At 43.6% G+C, this 18,833-nt stretch overlaps 1 protein-coding gene across 1 annotated transcript in view; it reads right to left on the reverse strand.

Annotated features, from left to right (window-relative positions):
* The window catches only part of LOC307076202 (protein diaphanous homolog 3-like), a 217,329-nt gene that overhangs the window by 115,526 nt on the left and 82,970 nt on the right, over positions 1-18,833 (reverse strand). Inside the window, exon 16 of the mRNA XM_079737096.1 lies at positions 16,010-16,124. Within this exon, the coding sequence (XP_079593222.1) occupies positions 16,010-16,124 (115 nt within the window). The remainder of the gene's footprint in view (positions 1-16,009; positions 16,125-18,833) is intronic.

Genomic DNA, 18,833 nt, shown 5'->3' on the forward strand with positions numbered 1-18,833 from the left:
TATATATATATATATAAAATGCTTTTTGTACATGCCTCTCAGCTTTTTGTACATGAATCCGGCTATTCTACAGTAATGAAAAGAGGTGAAAACACTCTTTAATAATGCTGTCTGATCTTTCATAATGGAACTAACATTTCTGTCACCAAGGAAAAAGAAAAAAGAAAGGTTGAATGGTCTTTTTTTAAATGTCACAGCCCACATAGAGCAATATGAAAGACAGGAGAGAAAGACAGGAGAGAGAGCGAATGAGAGGGATAGAGAGACGGAAAGAGACAGAGAAAAAGACGGAGGCAGACAGAGGGGGTAAGAAACAAACAGGCTGACAGACAGAGAGACAGACAGAAAAAGAGCGGGGGAAAGAGAGAGAAGGAATGAAAACTCGCACACAAACCTCGAAATCGCTCACAAAACTCTGGTCAGGTCTGCTGCCATGCCTGATCAGTCAGTCTTTTCATTACAACATTTGACCTTGTTTTGATTGGATATGAAAATATTATCCATGGATGTACAAACGATTGTGCAAGGGAGTGTGGGAAGGCTCACATGCAGTTGGGGCTTGCGGCACGTTAAAGGGGCGGGACAACATTTAAACTTGTTAACCTTATGCGAATGGTTTGACAATATGATTGGAAGCCCAACATTCAGGGGGTTCAGGCGTTCCGCATACGCGAGGTTTGATACATATTGAATTTCATTTCCTGGTTTAAGCACTTCCATCGACAACGTTGTAAACTCCCACAAGCAGCCACAAGAGATGTCGCGGGGCAATGCTGAATGTCGTCAATCGTGAGGTTTGTATCAAACCTCATGTTTTCATTCAAAGAGCATATCTTCTCATCGCTATTCCATTAGACTATAAAACTGGGCATCACGTGAGCCGTCACTTTCATGACGATACAATACTAGACAAACCCGATCGATGGTTATATTGAATCACGGCGGACATGATGTTTAGAGACCATATTATTTTGTAACATAGATGTTACATAATAATTCAGTTGAGCTTTGAGTTCGCCACTCATTTGATTTCCACACTAATCGAAAAAGGAAAAAGGAAGAGAGAAGAGGATTGCTTGTATCTACCCTTTGATCTGGGAAATATATCTCTTTGATGTGGAGAATGAGAGAGACACAGTTGAGAAGGAGAAACAATACGGGATATGTTGAATGATGATAGAACTGTCGATACTAATAATCATCCGGGACATTGGGACATCTGCTGAACAGCCGATCAGAATAGTTTATATTATACATAGTGTCATCATACATATATGTATGATGATAAATCATTCTCAGGTTTGCGATGCATTGCCTAATTGTCTTACATAAGAAAAACATTGAAAATATTTAAGGAAGATGGAGTTACATACGTATCTTCAGAAACTCTTTGTGTGTTATGTGCTATACTGTTGTATTTCCCTGTGTCGGTGTGTGTGTGTGTGTGTGTGTGTGTGTGTGTGTGTTAGTGTGTGTGGTTCTGATGTGTGTCTGTTGTCTGGTGTGTGTCTGTTGTCTGGTGTGTGTCTGTTGTCTGTGCGTGTCCTGTAGAGATGGTGTAGTGATACTGTGATCTTTGGAAGCCTTTCCTAATTGGAGCTTGTTTATTGCCAGAAAGGACGCTGGGAAAGGGCAGCTAATGCTTGTTTACACATTCCTCAAACAGAGACCCTAGCACCACCCCTCTGCTGCTCAACACAGAAAGAACAATCACTCCATATTACAATGTAGTTACTTCCTTAAACAGAGATAGCAATCACGAGTAAGTTATTAACATAGATAAAAATCACTCCATATTACAATGTAGAGTTATTAACTAAAGTGTAGAGAAAACACTCAATCCATATTATGAAAGACGGCTAGTTACTTACATAGATAGCAATCTCTCCATATTATGATATAATGTATCCTTAGTTACAAGCACAGAGACATTCCAATCACTCCATATTACATAGACTCCCAGATTAATTACTGAGCTAATACAGAGGCCTTGACAATCTTATTAATTTAGTTTAGAGCAAGAATCCATTTCCAACCATTTTTATCCATAGTCACACTCATACATAATACTAATATTAACAAAGTCAATAAACTAATAACAAATAATACAACTATTAATAATACTATTTCTACCACTAATAATATTACAATTAATATAATAGGTCCGTAGGCAGAGGAATTCCACTGAAAGCAAAGAAAAAGTAAGCTAAAACAAGCCGTACATGCACATGCACGTGTGTGTGTGTGTGTGCTGAAGTGTCATACCTTTTAATGGTCAATAACCCTAGCTCATGTGGATAAGTAGGACAGCGTTGTAATAACATTCAGAAAAAAATGTATGAGAAAGCATCAAGGACTGTCTCACCTTGGCTTAAATCACCATGTTATGCGAGTTTCACACCTACCACAGGCATTTACGGCTGAAGAGTTCCACCTGTAAATCCTGATTACTAAACGTTTCGCACATAAACTGTTAAATCTTTGACAGGTTGGGTAAAGATTTAAAAGTGGTCTTTATTTCATTAAAAATATGTCTGCATAAACGCTCCACCTCACCTGAGAAATTGAACCAGCAACCCCCTCTTCCCCATCGCCCACCCCCCACAACTGCTGCTGTCCCTGGGAACGTCCAACATGAACAAGAACACACAAAACCACACTCTACTCCATACTGGTGACATAAAAATGAAAATTATAAAAAAACAAACAAACAAATAAATGAAGACATGAAATTCTTCAAGAGAAATACCACTTTAAATAGGTCTGTATGGAAATTGGCCAGTCATGCAAACCACTGAAACAGCTGGAGTGTCTTTGTTTCATGCAACAAATACAAGCTATGATGTAATGCCAGGGGACAGTTAAATATTTATAAAACTACAGTGTAACATGAATATATCATTAGTACATTATCTATCCATCTGTTTAGCTTCATTGCTAGACGCCATCTTGACCTTGCATTCTTTGTTTAGGAATCGTCATGAGAATGATTGAAATATAAATACAAATCATGTCGAAGGTTTTCCATCTGGGGTCATCATGACAGTCAAGGGACAAACATTGACGCTCCCTGCCTGGCTGCTGTTAAAAGGCACGTCAAACGCTGAATGGTGCTGCTTGACTCCGTTTTCCTTCTCTTGTGAACTCTTCTGCTGTAGTTTTCTGCTGTTTACCATCTTCTAGTCTGGCTCCCTGAACCCCTGAAGTATACGCTTGTTTAGTTCCTGTGTGTTGACACTGATTATTCTAGGAGCTCTTCAGAGTCTCCTTTAGGAAACAGAGCAACTGCTGAAACTTGCAAGTGCTGTCAGACTTAGGCCTCTACTTGCCACGTTTGTTTTTCTCACTGTTAGTCTGTCTTTCCTGGGGAACTAGTCAGAGGCTCTGGTGTCTAACCTGCTCCCAGCCATTAGAAAATGTCAGGTTTGTTGGGTTGGCAGGACCTGAGCTATGCTGACTATAAGCCTCTTGCGCATACAGCCTGACCCCCCCAACACATTATAGCGCATACACCCCAGCCCCCTATCGTGCATTCACCCCAGCCCCCTATAGCGCATACACCCCAGCCCCCTATCGTGCATTCACCCCAGCCCCCTATCGTGCATTCACCCCAGCCCCCTATCGTGCATTCACCCCAGCCCCCTATCGTGCATTCACCCCAACCCCCTATCGTGCATTCACCCCAACCCCCTATCGTGCATTCACCCCAACCCCCTATCGTGCATTCACCCCAACCCCCTATCGTGCATTCACCCCAGCCCCCTATCGTGCATTCACCCCAGCCCCCTATCGTGCATTCACCCCAGCCCCCTATCGTGCATTCACCCCAGCCCCCTATCGTGCATTCACCCCAACCCCCTATCGTGCATTCACCCCAGCCCCCTATCGTGCATTCACCCCAGCCCCCTATCGTGCATTCACCCCAGCCCCCTATCGTGCATTCACCCCAACCCCCTATCGTGCATTCACCCCAGCCCCCTATCGTGCATTCACCCCAACCCCCTATCGTGCATTCACCCCAACCCCCTATCGTGCATACACCCCAGCCCCCTATCGTGCATTCACCCCAACCCCCTATCGTGCATTCACCCCAACCCCCTATCGTGTATACACCCCACCCCACCTTCGCGCATGCACCCAAACCCCCATCCACAAAGACACCACCAGCGTCTTGCACATACACCCCACCAGCATTACCTCTTTGTGCTAAGAGGAGCAAGGCTCACAGCAAACCACCAGACAAACCTCTCATTCAATGAAAAATGCGGATAAATAATTTAAAATGCAACTAATAAGAAGAGGCAGGGACAGAAAACACTTAATGAAGACTCATCCCTGCATAAATTCATGACAATAACACGATAAAAACCTTTATGTTTAAACTATTTTTCTCCAAAACTAATATTTAAAGTTCACTTTGAATTAATAGAAAAATTTGCCTTATTTGTATTTGTGTTTGAGACTCAAAAGTGGTGGAATCCTTATATCTTCTTCTGTCAATAAATCTTTAAAGGAGACATATTATGGTGTTTCCCAACAAGTAAACATAGTATATGAGTTCCAGAAAACATTTTTTTTTTTCTCTTTGCTCTATATAATAATAATAATAATAATAATAATAATAATAATAATAATAATAATAATATATAGGTATTAATATAATATTATATCTAATATCATGGCCAAAAGCTATGTGCGCCTCAGATGATATCATGAATCATAAAGACTGCGTCTGACGTCTCTGGTTCTTCCACAACAAGTAAAGACTCGTAGTGGGGGATATCTCGGCCATGGTTGAGAAGAATTGGGGGAAAGGAACTTTGGCCTTGACTCTCTGAAGCCCAGATTGAACCGCGACATGGAGGAGAAAGGGATTGTACTCCCGGAGCTGAGCTGCCGGAATGCCGCCGAGCTCCCCCGCTGGAGCTGCCGGACTGCCGCCAGAGCTTCGGCGGCAGTCCGGCAGCTCCGGTGGTGGGAACTTGGCGGCGGACGGCAGCTCCGGCAGAGAAAGGGATTGTACTCCCGCTGCCGGGCTGCCGCAGAGCTCCCCCCGCCGGAGCTGCTGGACTGCCGCCAGAGCTTCGGCGGCAGTCCATCAGCTCCGGCGGACTCCCTGCCAGGCAGTCACATGGCAAACTGACAAATTAGACATCTATTTTTGTATGGAGTATCCCTGCTTCTGAAATGCGAACATCTCCGCCCAGTGATCGCCCGCTGGTCCACAAAATCTTAGCTATGCTCTGATTGGAGGGGGGTGGGGAAGTGGGAGGTAATATTCAAATGTGCCCCCTTCCTACGGAGGTGGTGCCGAAACTGACTCGCTCGTTTGGTAACTGTAGGCGGGGAACTTTCAGAAATGCATATCTCACTCAAAAAATCATGTACAGACTTTTTTCAAAGTTTGTATGCGTGTGGGAGCACCAGAGACCAAAAAAAACTACCCAAATCCCAAATGTTGTTTTCATAATATGTCCCCTTTAAAGTAAAGAAATGCTACAATCTCAAATTAGAAATTATTTTAACTAGCATGTAGTTAACAATTACCTTGAAATATCTGTAGTTAATAATGTAACAAAATTACTGGCAAGCCCATACTTCTTTCTTTGCCTACAAGAATCCTTCCAATCGACGCTCCCAAAACCACTGGCCTTCAGCCAGCTGAACTCCATTAGTTAGCACGGAGATACACAGTCACACAGCCAGTTAGGGTGGACAGAACCCTTTTATTGAGTTTTTTGATTTTGGGACATCTGCTGACTAGTTAATGGGGGGGCTCAATCTTATGCAACTCTACTTTAATGGTATTTTGGTAATAACCAGTAACAACCACTTGTTTTAATGGTCCTATGATAATAACCAGTTAGCAGAAGCAATTTCAGTTTCATTTTTTTGCTGTTTTCTATGGGAATAAAGAACTGGTTTAATGTTCACAAATTGCTATACCATATGTAAAGGTATAAATCACAACAGGTGAGGCATTGTATGAATTATTTTATGAATATTTACAGAGGTACAGGCAAGGGTTTGAGGGTCTGTAATTATGCAATTAAAAAGGATTTTATAACTGGCATTTCTCTCTTTAGAAACAGCACAGCGAGCAGTTAATTGCGATCTTGTGGGTAATTTATGTTTCTTTGCTTATAAAAATGTGTTGATGCCCTTAGCAAGTCTATCAATAGAGCTCAGTTAGCTTTCATCAAAATGGAAATTCCTTCTGTAACCTTTTGCACCAGAGGTTTTTGTTTTTGTACAGCACAAGAATGTGTCGAGTGACTAAGACATCTGCGTAGTCATTTGTCTAGCTCCAGAATACTGCAAGGACAATGGCTAACATTAAATGCAAGTCATCGAGGAATTATTCACCTCTGGTTTCTGATCCCCGTAATGCAGGAAGGCAGCCATGCAGATAGAGCAGCGCAGAGCAAACAGAAAACAAACAGAATAGAAAGAGCGTGGGAGTGAGACATAGATTAGCATGCTTCAAGCACTACGTGTTGACATGAATTTAACTGCAGAAAGAAGACAGAAAGCATGCAGATTGCTCACTTGTAATAACAGCATCATTATCTGATATATTCCATTATTAGAATCAGTCAGCGATGACATTGCAGCCGAACAAGCAGAAGGACAATAGCTTTAGTCTTATGTCATTAAACTGTCATAATCTACAAATATTGGAGTAGAGGAAAATATTAATAAATGCACCAACAATGATGATCCAATAACAGTCCAAAAGCACTGAGCACCGGAAGAAAGATAGACAGACAGACAAACAGAAGACAGATCATCAGGCTGTGGTCCATAACGGGGAAAGGGGGGAGGATAGAGAAGAGAGAGGGCGAGATGGGTTTGAGGTTGAGAAGGAGAGAGAGATGTGGAGTGGGAGCATGAGAGAGCGGGAATAAAGAGCAGGAGGAGCAAGAGGCAAGGCCGTGGCCCATAACAGAGAGCCTACGGTCCAGTTTTTATAAACTTCCTGAGTTGAGGAAATCATTAGGGAAGGGGATGAGCAATGCAATAGGTGTATAAACCAATAAAGAATCGATCAACCATCTGCTGATGCCTGTTTATCAGATAGCTTCCGGTCCCTGGTCAATCCTACTCTGATAAATCCATGCTCCTACATCCAAAACAATGTTTCCCATCGCTGACTTCCTGTGAGATGCGTACTAAAGACAGGAGTAAGAAGAACAACTACAACACCAACAAGAAAGCCAAGTCCCTCCCCATCTCGTACCGCTAACCGCACACTGTAAGCCTCCACCTTCACGCATCTCCCTGGTTATGAGGGAGCGCCTGGGACCGAGGTTGGCTGAAGCCGTAGACGCTAGAAAGGACCCGTCACTCGGCAACCCTGCAAACAGCAACCCTGCTCAGTGCGGCAACGGGAGCGGTAATTAAAGGGCCGAGTCGGCAGCGTTGGGAGCGCAGGAAGCAGAGTTCAGGAGCAGGCGGAACGGCATCATTAGCCGCGCTTAATTTACAATCACAATGAGATAATATTGCACACGGATCTGATGATTAACTCCAGTTAACCCACCACCATTCAGACAGCACCTGAAAGCTCTGGGAATAATGACTGCCTCACCACCTACACCAACTCCTACCCTCCACCGTGTCCCTCTTCTCTCCCACCCTTCCCCCGCTCCTTTTTCACCCTTTCCTCCGTCTCCCTTTCTTTTCCTACTCCTTTTCTTTCACCCTCCAACACCAGATAAATTGGCAGCTCCAAACCTGAAACAAGCTATTGATCACGCATCCTGCTCCCATCCCTCCACCTGTTCAAAGAGAACATTTACATCTTTAAACACATGTTTAGGCAGGAGGAAGATATGGCCCTGGATGCCTGTGTGAATGTGTCTTTGTTTAAAATGTGTGTTTTACAAAGTGTAAAAGGCCTGCCTTTTTAATTTTCAAAACGACATTGCCAGACATATAAATGACTGTGAGGGTAGTACTTAGTGAGCTAATTAGTATGGGAAAGATCAAGGCGTCGTGTGGAGTTGAAATCCACCTCAGACTGAAATAGAAGCACCTATATTCAAGTTCCATGGCTTTGAGGTTAACTCCATTGTGCTCGTTCACATAGCTGTTCAACAATATTAGAAGCAAATGATCTCTGTGTAACTGTTTTTATTTTCAAGCTGATTGTCCTAATTGATGACATTTAGCTAAATACTTTATGTCCTCCTGTCAAAATGCATTATGGGTTATTTAAGCACAAAACATTTTTGATTGTATTCTGTTTTCTGTATGCAACGTGTGAACGATCACAGATAGACATGATATTCTTACCTACTACATACTTTATTTCACTCTTGCGATTCAATTTGGTATTCTAGTAAACAATACCGTAGGTTGTATATTTATGAGGAAAGGGGTTGGGGCGCCTAAAGGGTAAGGCATAAGACTGAGGTGAAGGTAAAGGTTTGGGTGTCTATTGTGCGATTAGCCTGAGGATGGAGCTCTGTAACGTTTCAAGGAGACAGCCAACTGGCCTGCCGGCTGGCTTCTGATGACCGCTCAAGTGCTGGGAGAAAGCATCCCTTCAACAGGCAGTGTCTGAGGTGGTAGGAGCGCGTTTTGCCTCTTTTCAACTTCTTCAAAGATGTTAAAGTAGCCGACAGCCTTTCGAGTCCCAGAACATTTTTCAAACGCTCCCCTCAGATCAGTGGCTGGCGGCTGGTGTGAAACACCGGGACTTCTCTCTGGCTCCCAACACAACAGGCTGTGGGTGAAGGGCTCCCCTCAACCGCGTGTGCACAGCAGACCGAGCACATCTAGACTTGTATCAGTGTGTACTTCACTTTGTGTATGCATGAGAAGCAGTTGCATTTACAAATATGGGCTGTATACATTCCTTCTCAGATAAACAGAATACAATTAATGAAATTAACCTACCGTTGCTGACATTGGCCGAACCATCCTAAGCACAGGGCTGAAATGTAGTTATTAAACTTCCCTACTGTGGAAAATCCATATCTAGGTGTGGATCGAGTTTGTATATGGATATTAAAAAGTTCAAGGAAAATGAGAATAACACAAGACACACAAAACAAAGGCTTTGGTTCAGTTAGGTTTCTCCTGTCCCGTGGAGTGTCTTTTCTTGAACACTGCTGACTTTTCGTTTTAAGATGAACTTTCGTAGATAAAAGGCACGTCGTTAACTCTAGGCAAAGTACACGTCTGGCGGAACACAGCATCATGTTGCATGCCCAGGGAGGGCGTTTATCTGGGCATCGAATGGGACTCATAATTAAGAACACAAGCACAGCACCAAAGCTATCACAGCTCTCTAATGAGAAAGGAAATAGGAAATCAAAACAGCCTTTCCTGGGGCCAGGTCTCACAATGAAGGCCACTAGTGATTTACAATAGCTGGCCACAATTAGAGCTGATTCATGCACACCGTCTCCGGTCGTACCCGGCAGCGTCGTAGCGCTAGGAAGCATTTTAAAGTGCACGTGTACACACACTGGGATCTCAATGTAAATGTCATCAGCAGATATGGGCAGACAGGGCTCGATCAAATGAATTGAAGCCTATTGACAGGCAAAGGCAGATCTTTTTCTCAGGTGTTGTAAAGAACGTTGGTTCTTTGTGTGAATAAATCTGTTTTAATTTTGTGATTATTGTACACTGTATATTTGTGTCAAAATGTTGGGCGTGTGGAAAACAAATAGAAACATCATAGAATTAATTACTTGATTGTTAAACAGACAAGTGTTTGGCAAGCCCAACAGTTGCATAAATAAACAAGCCTCCTCTAGCGCAATACAAAAAGCTGTCTCCCAGTGTTTACATGCCTGCCGTCTCAGCCAATTACGCCAACCCTCCGCTTCAACCCCACGTCCAAACAGAAATAAACTAAATGTGTTTGGTTAGGCCGCTGTGCTTTAGAAACATTTACTGGGTCCCCATCAAGATTGTATTTTGAGTCAACAAGGTGTGTTGCTATTAATTCAGAATAAAATACACTGATCCTTCGCTTCAAAATGTTTAGATTAATTTGCGGCACAAAGAAACAGGATCACTTAAGATGTGGCTTCAGAGATGGTGATGTGATATTAGCCAGGCTAATGTGTTTGTAACCAGTGGTGCAGGTGTTGTGTGCCGCATGCCGCAATTAGTCTGACATGTCCAATCTCTGGCCAACAGCGGCCATTTACACAGCAGTGGTAATTACAGCTGTCACATTAACCTTGAGCTGGCCGAATTCAAAGCTGTTGTGTGGAGACCAGGAATTGGGGGGAGGGGGGGGGGGGGAGAGAAGTAGAGCAGGAAAAACTAATTGGGTGAGGGAGGGAAAGGAAGGAAAAGAAACCCAGTGTTATTCTGAACATAAGTCTTGAAGAAGACTGGGAGGTCTGTAGTTATGTGGGCTATGTTTCAACGCCGAGTACTTTGGTACCATTAGTTGTGTTAGACAATTCTGTCTTGTTTTAATGGAAATTTAACAAGCATTGTATGTGTGTTGATTAAACTCTTTGAATTTCATTTAAATCATGAATCTTGTTTAATAGGCTGTGTTTTTCATCTCTTGTTTTGACACCTTTTTCTTACCACTACAGTCACTAAAGTTCACAAAATGTTGATCACAAAACGGTTTTGAGATAAAAGGAGTGAAGGCTCTGCGCCCTTGAGGAAGAATGATTATCTGTCTTTCTTTCACCTTCAGCTCTGGCTGATGGTGGTGTGCTGTTTCCTGCTCCGACACGTCTTCTTCCTGTAAGCCATTGCGCCTTTTACCACCGGCCACCTGTCAGCCCCACCATGCATCCCCCTCCCACCTTCCCTCACACCCCACTGGCACCGGAGCCATGGGGGGAGGACATCACACCCACTTGCATGCAACACGCAGATGCTGCGGCAACAAAGTGGCAACAGCATGGATGCTCCAAGAGTTGCCGTGGTGAAAAGTTGTCAGCACAGACAACATCCACCTGAGGTGCAATTAGGAGGAGAAGGAGGAGGAGGAGGAGGAGCAGGTCTGTCTTCTAACGGGCCGCGCGATGAGCAACAGAGCAAAACACAGTTCAGTCCCACCACTGTCAAACTCCTTCATCTTCATAATGTGTCACAAAACACAGGCAAGGGAACAGAGAGCAGGGACCGAAGCCAATTAAGAAAACAAACTGTTTCTTCAGTTCCAATTCCTTGTCTGTCTGACCTTGTGGCAGTAGCCTTCCAGGAGACGCATGCCAAATCAAATTGTTAAATCGTTGCATATATACCTCTTGTCACATTGTTTCTGAACTTCACTTTTAGATGATTACAATTTTGCTGCTGGCCAGAATCAGCAATGCATGAAAAAAAAATAGCACATTAAATATAGAATCATTAAATGAAAAGGACACACACACACACACACACACACACAATAGTCTAAAATGTAAATACTCAACACTTGCAACAGACAGACACCGCTCTATGATGCAATAAACACACGCCTCGCGTATGCCACATGCACCACTCTACCATGCCATACATGGACCACACACACACTTCCCAAAAATGTATTTATATTTTATTATTCATTCCTGATTGTTTGGGATCGACTTGGAGGCAGTCTACCAGTAAAATGGATCGATGGACGCTGCTTTACAGCGGGCCGTAATTAAGTGCAAGTCTGGTGGATCAATGGAGTTTGGTCTCCCCCACAGCCATCCATCTGTTATCATCAGAGGGACGCACATGGAAATGACGCATGGTCCATCTCCTATACATTACTCTGCTGACCTCCGGAGGCATTTGGAAGCAGAGCTGCAAGCGATGCATGGGGGCTGCATCACTCTTATGGTAAAGGCATTGATTGAATCGAGTGCTGCTGAACCCATTGTACTACAAGGACCAACAAAGACCTGAACCAAACTAAGTTGTTGTCAACAATGTGGTCATGTTTATAATTCACTGGAACCGTGGGTGTGTTAAGGCTGTTCAATTCATCAGATGCCTGAGTCAGAACAAGCATAAATGGCCTCCTTCGTTTCCTTCCAAGTTGAGTGCTTTTACTTGATTGTTTCAACGTTGGACAGTTGGACTGTTTGGCAGCCAGCGTGATCCTTTGCTGGCCGTACAGATCATTATGTTTTAGAATCTCAATGTCCATCCAGTTGGCTTTACTCTTCCTCCATAATATTAACACAAATAAATAACAAATGAATCAGCAATAAATGAGCGAGACAGCGGGAGATTATCAGCAATAGATCCTAGCAACGCACAATACTCGGCTTAGTGCATGGGCATTCACATAAAGACGCATCGCTAAAACCATAAGGCTAGGCCAAAGCTTGATTGGTGTTACAGACTCAAAGTTCATACTAAAGAATGGTCTTAGCAAAAGACAGACTTAAAAGTTATGTTGGTCTTAACAAAGACAGACTTAAAAGTTATCTTGGTCTTAACAAAGACAGACTTAAACGTTTGGTGTAAATAAACCCCCTGATTCAGCTTTGGGCGGATCCCTGCCCCTTTAAGGGGGCCAACGATTCGTTCACCTACTTAGTAGAAGACTAGTGAGGTGGAGATTCCCGTAGACGTTGTACGCGGTCAAGCACTACACCGCCTTTGACCCACAATGAACGGAGGTTTACTTTGCTTCCCACAGGTTTAAACAGGCTCTGAAAGCAGCAGCGAGACTGCACCTTGTGCCTCCGTTTCAAAACAACAAACTGTTTTTGATGCAAGGAGATGTGAGCGTTGTGGTAAGAGATACAGGGGAAAGTCGATGAAATTGTACAGCTAATAAACAGCATAGCCGGGACAGCCCAGATACCAAGTCCTATTAAGCCAGAGTTCCTGCTGTTTTTTCTCCTCCGAAAAGCAGACCACCAATTTATTTTAATGTGTTGACTCAAGAGATCCGTTGAGGTTAAAAAAACACTCCAGCCTACTCCACGTTGAGATGAGATGATCAAACAGACCGATGACCCAGAGCCAAGCAGGACACCGAGATGGTGGGCTTAATAACCAGCGTGGAAGTGTGTTGGTTTGGTCAGGGACTCCACCACAACTCGCCCAAACACCGGCCCTCAGCTAGTGGTTTTCATGTTGATGAAGCAAGCCATTACTGGAGGTCTCATGCTCTAAAAAGTAGAATATTTAATCAATGTCAGAGTGTGTGTCCTTTCCGCACTCAGCGTGTTGTGTACAAGTGTTTCGCCAACGTCAGGACAGAACATAGTGGAGCCGTACTGTGACTGGCTGCCAAGGGAGAGGATTAATATTTAAAGGGCAGAGCTGAAAGAACACTGTCGATTTTTAATCTTTAATGTTGATCCAGATGCTGTTGCTTTTAAGTGAGATGAAACATGCAAATACATGGCTCCTTTAATGAGCACAAACCCCTAACACACACATTAACAGCACAGGTAATAACACACGGCCAGTCTCTTTGTGTGTGTTTGGCTAAACAGTCAGTCAGTCAGTCAGTCAGTCAGTCAGTCAGTCAGTCAGTCAGTCAGTCAGTCAGTCAGTCAGTCAGTCAGTCAGTCAGTCAGTCAGTCAGTCAGTCAGTCAGTCAGTCAGTCTCTCTCTCTCTCTCTCTCTCTCTCTCTCTCTCTCTCTCTCTCTCTCTCTCTCTCTCTCTCTCTCTCTCTCTCTCTCTCTCTCTCTCTCTCTCTCTCTCTCTCTCTCTCTCTCTCTCTCTCTCTCTCTCTCTCTCTCTCTCTCTCTCTCTCTCGGTCAGGTGGATACAGCCTCTGATTCCCCCGAGAGAAGAGGAGGAGGAAACACACCCATTCACCAGTGTTGATTTGGAGACTTTGGACCCAGAACAAAATTCAGCATCCAACATGTGATGATTCATCCATGAGCAGGGATGTTCAAGGCAGGCATTGGGTGTGTGTGCCATGATGCATTTGTGTGTGTGTTTGTTTGTGTGTGTACCACTGTGCTGCTGGCTGTTCCCTCCACCCCTGGTTGTTTGTCTGCCCGAGTGCCATTTAGCAACGGCTATATTAATCAACAATGTGACAGGTTTGGGGGCACAGGTATGACTATACATGTGCTTAGATTGTTAGTGTGTATGTGTTCGTCTGTCTGTATCTGAGAGCAGTGTGTGTGTGTGTGTGTGTGTGTGTGTGTGTGTGTGTGTGTGTGTGTGTGCCTGCCTGCGTGCGTGCGTGCGTGCGTTGCAAGCTTCTCAAGTTTAGAGGTGTGTGAAAATAATCATCACTGCATACTAATACATCACAAGCAACAAAGACCTGAGAGAGAAAACTCTCAAACACTCCAATACATCATCAATAATCATCACCTGTGTCAGCCACACCTTTGACACTGACACCTGTGGCAGAAGGTGATCGGTATCTTCCATGGCCGGGTAACTGATAATATTATTTGTCATGAAATAATTACAGCCCTGAACGTGCCTTATTGTCCAGCCTTGTTTTCAACACCGTCAATTTTAGCTTGGGAATACCACCAGCTAGGTTAGCTCAGCAAGGTCAGCTCTGATAACTAAGCGACGTTAGCTTGGTAAGATCAGAGAGGTTATCTTAGCAAGGTTACAACACCATTAATCTAGCAATAATTTTTTCGATTAATCGACTAATCTAACGACACCGGGGTATAAATCACATGTCTGGTTCAAGCAAAATACTAAAAGTAGGTGGAGCTCTGTGAGCTCCAGGGTGTTTCATTTTCAAATGCTCATTCATTGCTGATTTTTGCACAATCTGCAATCACTAGACAGTTTTGACGTGAAAAATTCCCAGGCTTCTGAATGTCGTGGTCTTGATTTTTTTGTTTGTTCAGTGCTCGTTCTGCTGCCTGCGCATAGCTTTAGCTTTTGGTGCATTATTGCCACCACTCGACTGGATTTTGGGACAAGAGCTAATTTAGTTGTTTAGGGCGACGCCTCGAGGAAAATGATTTGTGTCGAAAGAATCGTTGTAGTCGATTACGTAGACTAAATTGACGCAACCCTAAAGGTTAGTTTACAGAGGACGGCTTGATAATATTTGCTTATTTAGTTTAGCAATGTTAGCTTGATAACACTAGCAAGGTTAACTTGTTAACACACACAAGGAAATCTAAGCAAAGCCAGAAGCATGTCCGACTCAGTTTGTCAACGAGAGCGCATCACCATAATCAGAAACATGGCATCCCAATAAGACACTGATTAAATCAAGCTGATAGGCCATGGAGGAGGAATAAGTCATCTACTTCATTTTGTGCTTAGAGAATCTCATCCTCCTGCATCGGAAACTGCATAGGAAATTAGACTGAATTGAAGCCTAACAAATGATTGTTCGCAACTCTTATGGGCACAGCACCCTCCTTTTATTGAAAGTGATGAAAAGCAATTTGACTGCTAATAGAAGCCAGCAGTGTTGAAACAAGCATGCCAACACTTGTTCCTGTCTTAGTCTGTTATGGCAAGACGGGCGCATGACAGCGCACACACACACCATCAAAAAGGTCCATTCACTTTTACCACCAACATTCAAATCACACACATACAAAAAAGTCAAGAAATTTGAAAACAACGCACACACACACACACACACACACACACACACACACACACACACACACACGGAAAGAGGAGATACAATCTGTGACATCACTCTAAAAGACACATTTTGTCATCTTACATTCAAACTGAACAGTTGAGGGCCGTATCTGGGCATCTGAACTAATGTGGTGATGCTTTCGGACCAGGGCCCACCACTCAGCGAGAGGAAGGTTGAGGACGATGTAGAACTAGAGAACCAGGTGGTTGTGGAACAGGCCAAGGTCCTGACTCCCTGTGGTCACTAAAGATCCCATGGCTCTGGTCCTGAGCCACCCTGGGTGGTCACCCTGGTGTCATAGCCTCCATGCCAACATGGCCACCTTATGATCCCCTGGTCTCTCATTAGATAGTTTCACTCCACACCTCTTCACTGTGATGAGCGATTTATGAGCTTTGACGAGGTGTAATACCCCTCAACAACTCATGATGAAAAAGCGCTTTGGGTGTCATGGAAAGCACTATATAAATCAACCGGACTGGACTGACCTGGTCTTTGGGATCCGAAGGCGTAGGCCAGCCTGCTGAGGAGGTCTGGCTTGGCGTAGCGATCCTCGTCCGCCAGCACCCAGAAACAGCCCTCAGACATCTCCTGTGGTCGGATCTGAACATACACATACACACACACACACACTAATTAAGCCCCACTCCAACATGTTTAATTAATACTGATTGCACCAGTCTTCAGACCTATACATAGCATGGCAGAAATATCAGGAATAAAACGGACTGTGGTCGTCAAACCACTGTGGCCACTTAGACCACTTCACAATCAACGGCTCCTATTCGGCCAATCAGAGCCATTCATACACCCAGCGCCCCATCAACACGCAGGGCCTGCGCTACTTCCTGAGCTCCTCACACACACCATTATGTATCAAGTATGAATCCATGGTGAGAGGGTGAATTATATGATGAGAGTGTGAATTTAATTAATTTGTAGGCGTGAATGGCTTACTGAGTTTAAAGTGTATGTGCGTGGGTGGGTGTGTGTGTGTACTGACATTCACTAAGCTGTAGTTGTAGGCATGTCAATCCATCGATGGTATATTTAGCTCCTGTTCTGCCTCTAGCGGGGGCTATATTAAATCAAGGCATTGTGATGTATGATTGTCATCAAAATCTCAATGTGGAAAGTATTGCCGAAAAGATATATTTTCACTGCGCTATAAGCCTACACATATTCGAGAATTTAAATGAATATTTTAAAAGTTTTGCGTGAAACTATTGAAACTATTGAGAACATAATCCCACAAGCCAGCATGCAGAGTATATAGGCTATTATATCATGGACAACATTCCTTCTGAAATATAAACTTGTATTTGGCGGTCAATATTATTACTACTTCAACCATTTTTGTAATTTAGCAGGTGCTTTTTAGAAAGCAATTAGCAGGGGATTCAGATACCTGTCAAGAAGGAGCAAATAGGGGTATGGCGGCACCTTGCTCTAGGATGCCTAGGATTGCTCAAACCCAAATTAATTTGGTTCAACATCATAACCACTAGACTTTCATGTCCCACAATGCTAATTTATTGACTTTGGAAAAGCTCCATGTGACATTGTGTGCATATATGTTTATCTGTCCCCTTAAGTGCACTTCACATTTGGTGCACGTCAAACTGAACCGGACACGGGGAAGAACAGAAACCAGATGTTGATGGTTGAAAACAAGGTGATGACTGTCAGCACCCAGAGGACAGTAAAGGGGATGCAGCAACAGGCAGGGAGAATGGCAAACAGAGGGAGAGAAATGTCATCAGTTTACCATTTTTATTGACGCTCCTCTGGTTTGTCCTTTGAACACATAGTGACCGAAGGGGAAACGGAAGGCGTTCTCAGAAAATAACCTAGCCTTAACCCCCAGGCGATAAGTCCAATTGCTTCCTAAATAAGCGCAATGATTTTCAACCTCGGCAAAATTTGCATTCATCCAATATTGAGAGGCCTACTTTAACCGACAGCTTAAAACTTTAACTGGCAGCTTAATACACTGAGACACGCAGAGAAGTCACTTGGTAACCTTCATATAGACATCCGATATGGTCGTGGAGAGGACAGAATCGAACAGCTTCGTTGTATGGTATATTTAAAGCCTATTGTCAACGACTAATGCAGCTTGAACAACACCGAAGACAAATGATTGTGAGAAATAGTCTTTGGCCCAGCATACAGGTGTGAATGTAGAGAGTGCTGAAGCTGCTGTGAGTGCTATGTTGTTTGATCTGTTTCTGTGCAGACATGAAAGGCTGGGAGCCTGCATTATGTTCGTCTTAATTATGTTCTGAGAAAGGCTGGGAACACAGCAAAAGAACCGAAAGGTTCACAAAGGTAAACAGCAAACTTGGTTCCTTCTAATTGCACCAGTTTCGGAACAACTTCCTCTGTGTAGTGGGAAGGGACGTCGTGCCAGCAGCTGTGCATCTTAACATCTTATCTTGTGCCCTGCCAGAAAATAAAGTGTTAATGCCCAAGTCTTCCTTCTCCAATACACCTCAACACCAAGCATATGGTCCCCTTTGCAAAACATATGTAGCCTCATACCGATTACATTCAATTATTAATCACCCAACACGCTAATGCCACTTGTAGCAGTCGCTGTACAGAGAAAGAGCAACATCTGCTAAGGAACTGTCTAGCGGCCCCAACAATAGGACCACATGAAGAAACCTGCCAGAATGTTCTTAATGACTTCTGGCAGAGGATGCAGGCAGAGTGGTTTTCTGAGCGGATGCCAGGAACATCTGTAAGGTTTGCGGAGCCAATTCCCAACAGAAGCTAAGTTAGAGGACGGAAACATTAACCGCGGCGAGACACGCTCTAGATCGTCACGCACACTTTCTTTAACGAAGGGAACTTAGAATACTTGGATGACACACTTTTTAGTTTGGTTTTTCCACTTACTTTAACAAATGTATTCATCTGTGTATTGCCAACCTAATAAAATAATGTGGCAGTGGGCCACATACTATTCGAATAATAAAATGGTATTTATAGTAGCTGTACCTCACCAAGTGAAGAACAGCTAGAGGTGAGAATACATCAACTCTTAGGTTAAGTCTCAGGTCCACAGGAGCCACCAGGGAACTGAGTCAACAACCCTCTACTTGCTAAAGTGACTGCCCTACACTGCTAACCTAAAGACACCAATATCCTTGAAACAAAGCAAATTGGCATGTTAGCAGAGACACAACGGCAGGTTTTTAACAGAACCAAAGCAGCATATTGGGCTTGTATCACAGGGAATTATCCAAACTAGTGGGACATCAAGTCCCTCCAATACACCACTGCCTACAATTGGATCACAATACC

This window comes from Pollachius pollachius, assembly GCF_949987615.1.
Source record: "Pollachius pollachius genome assembly, chromosome: 5".
NCBI classification, from domain to species: domain Eukaryota; kingdom Metazoa; phylum Chordata; class Actinopteri; order Gadiformes; family Gadidae; genus Pollachius; species Pollachius pollachius.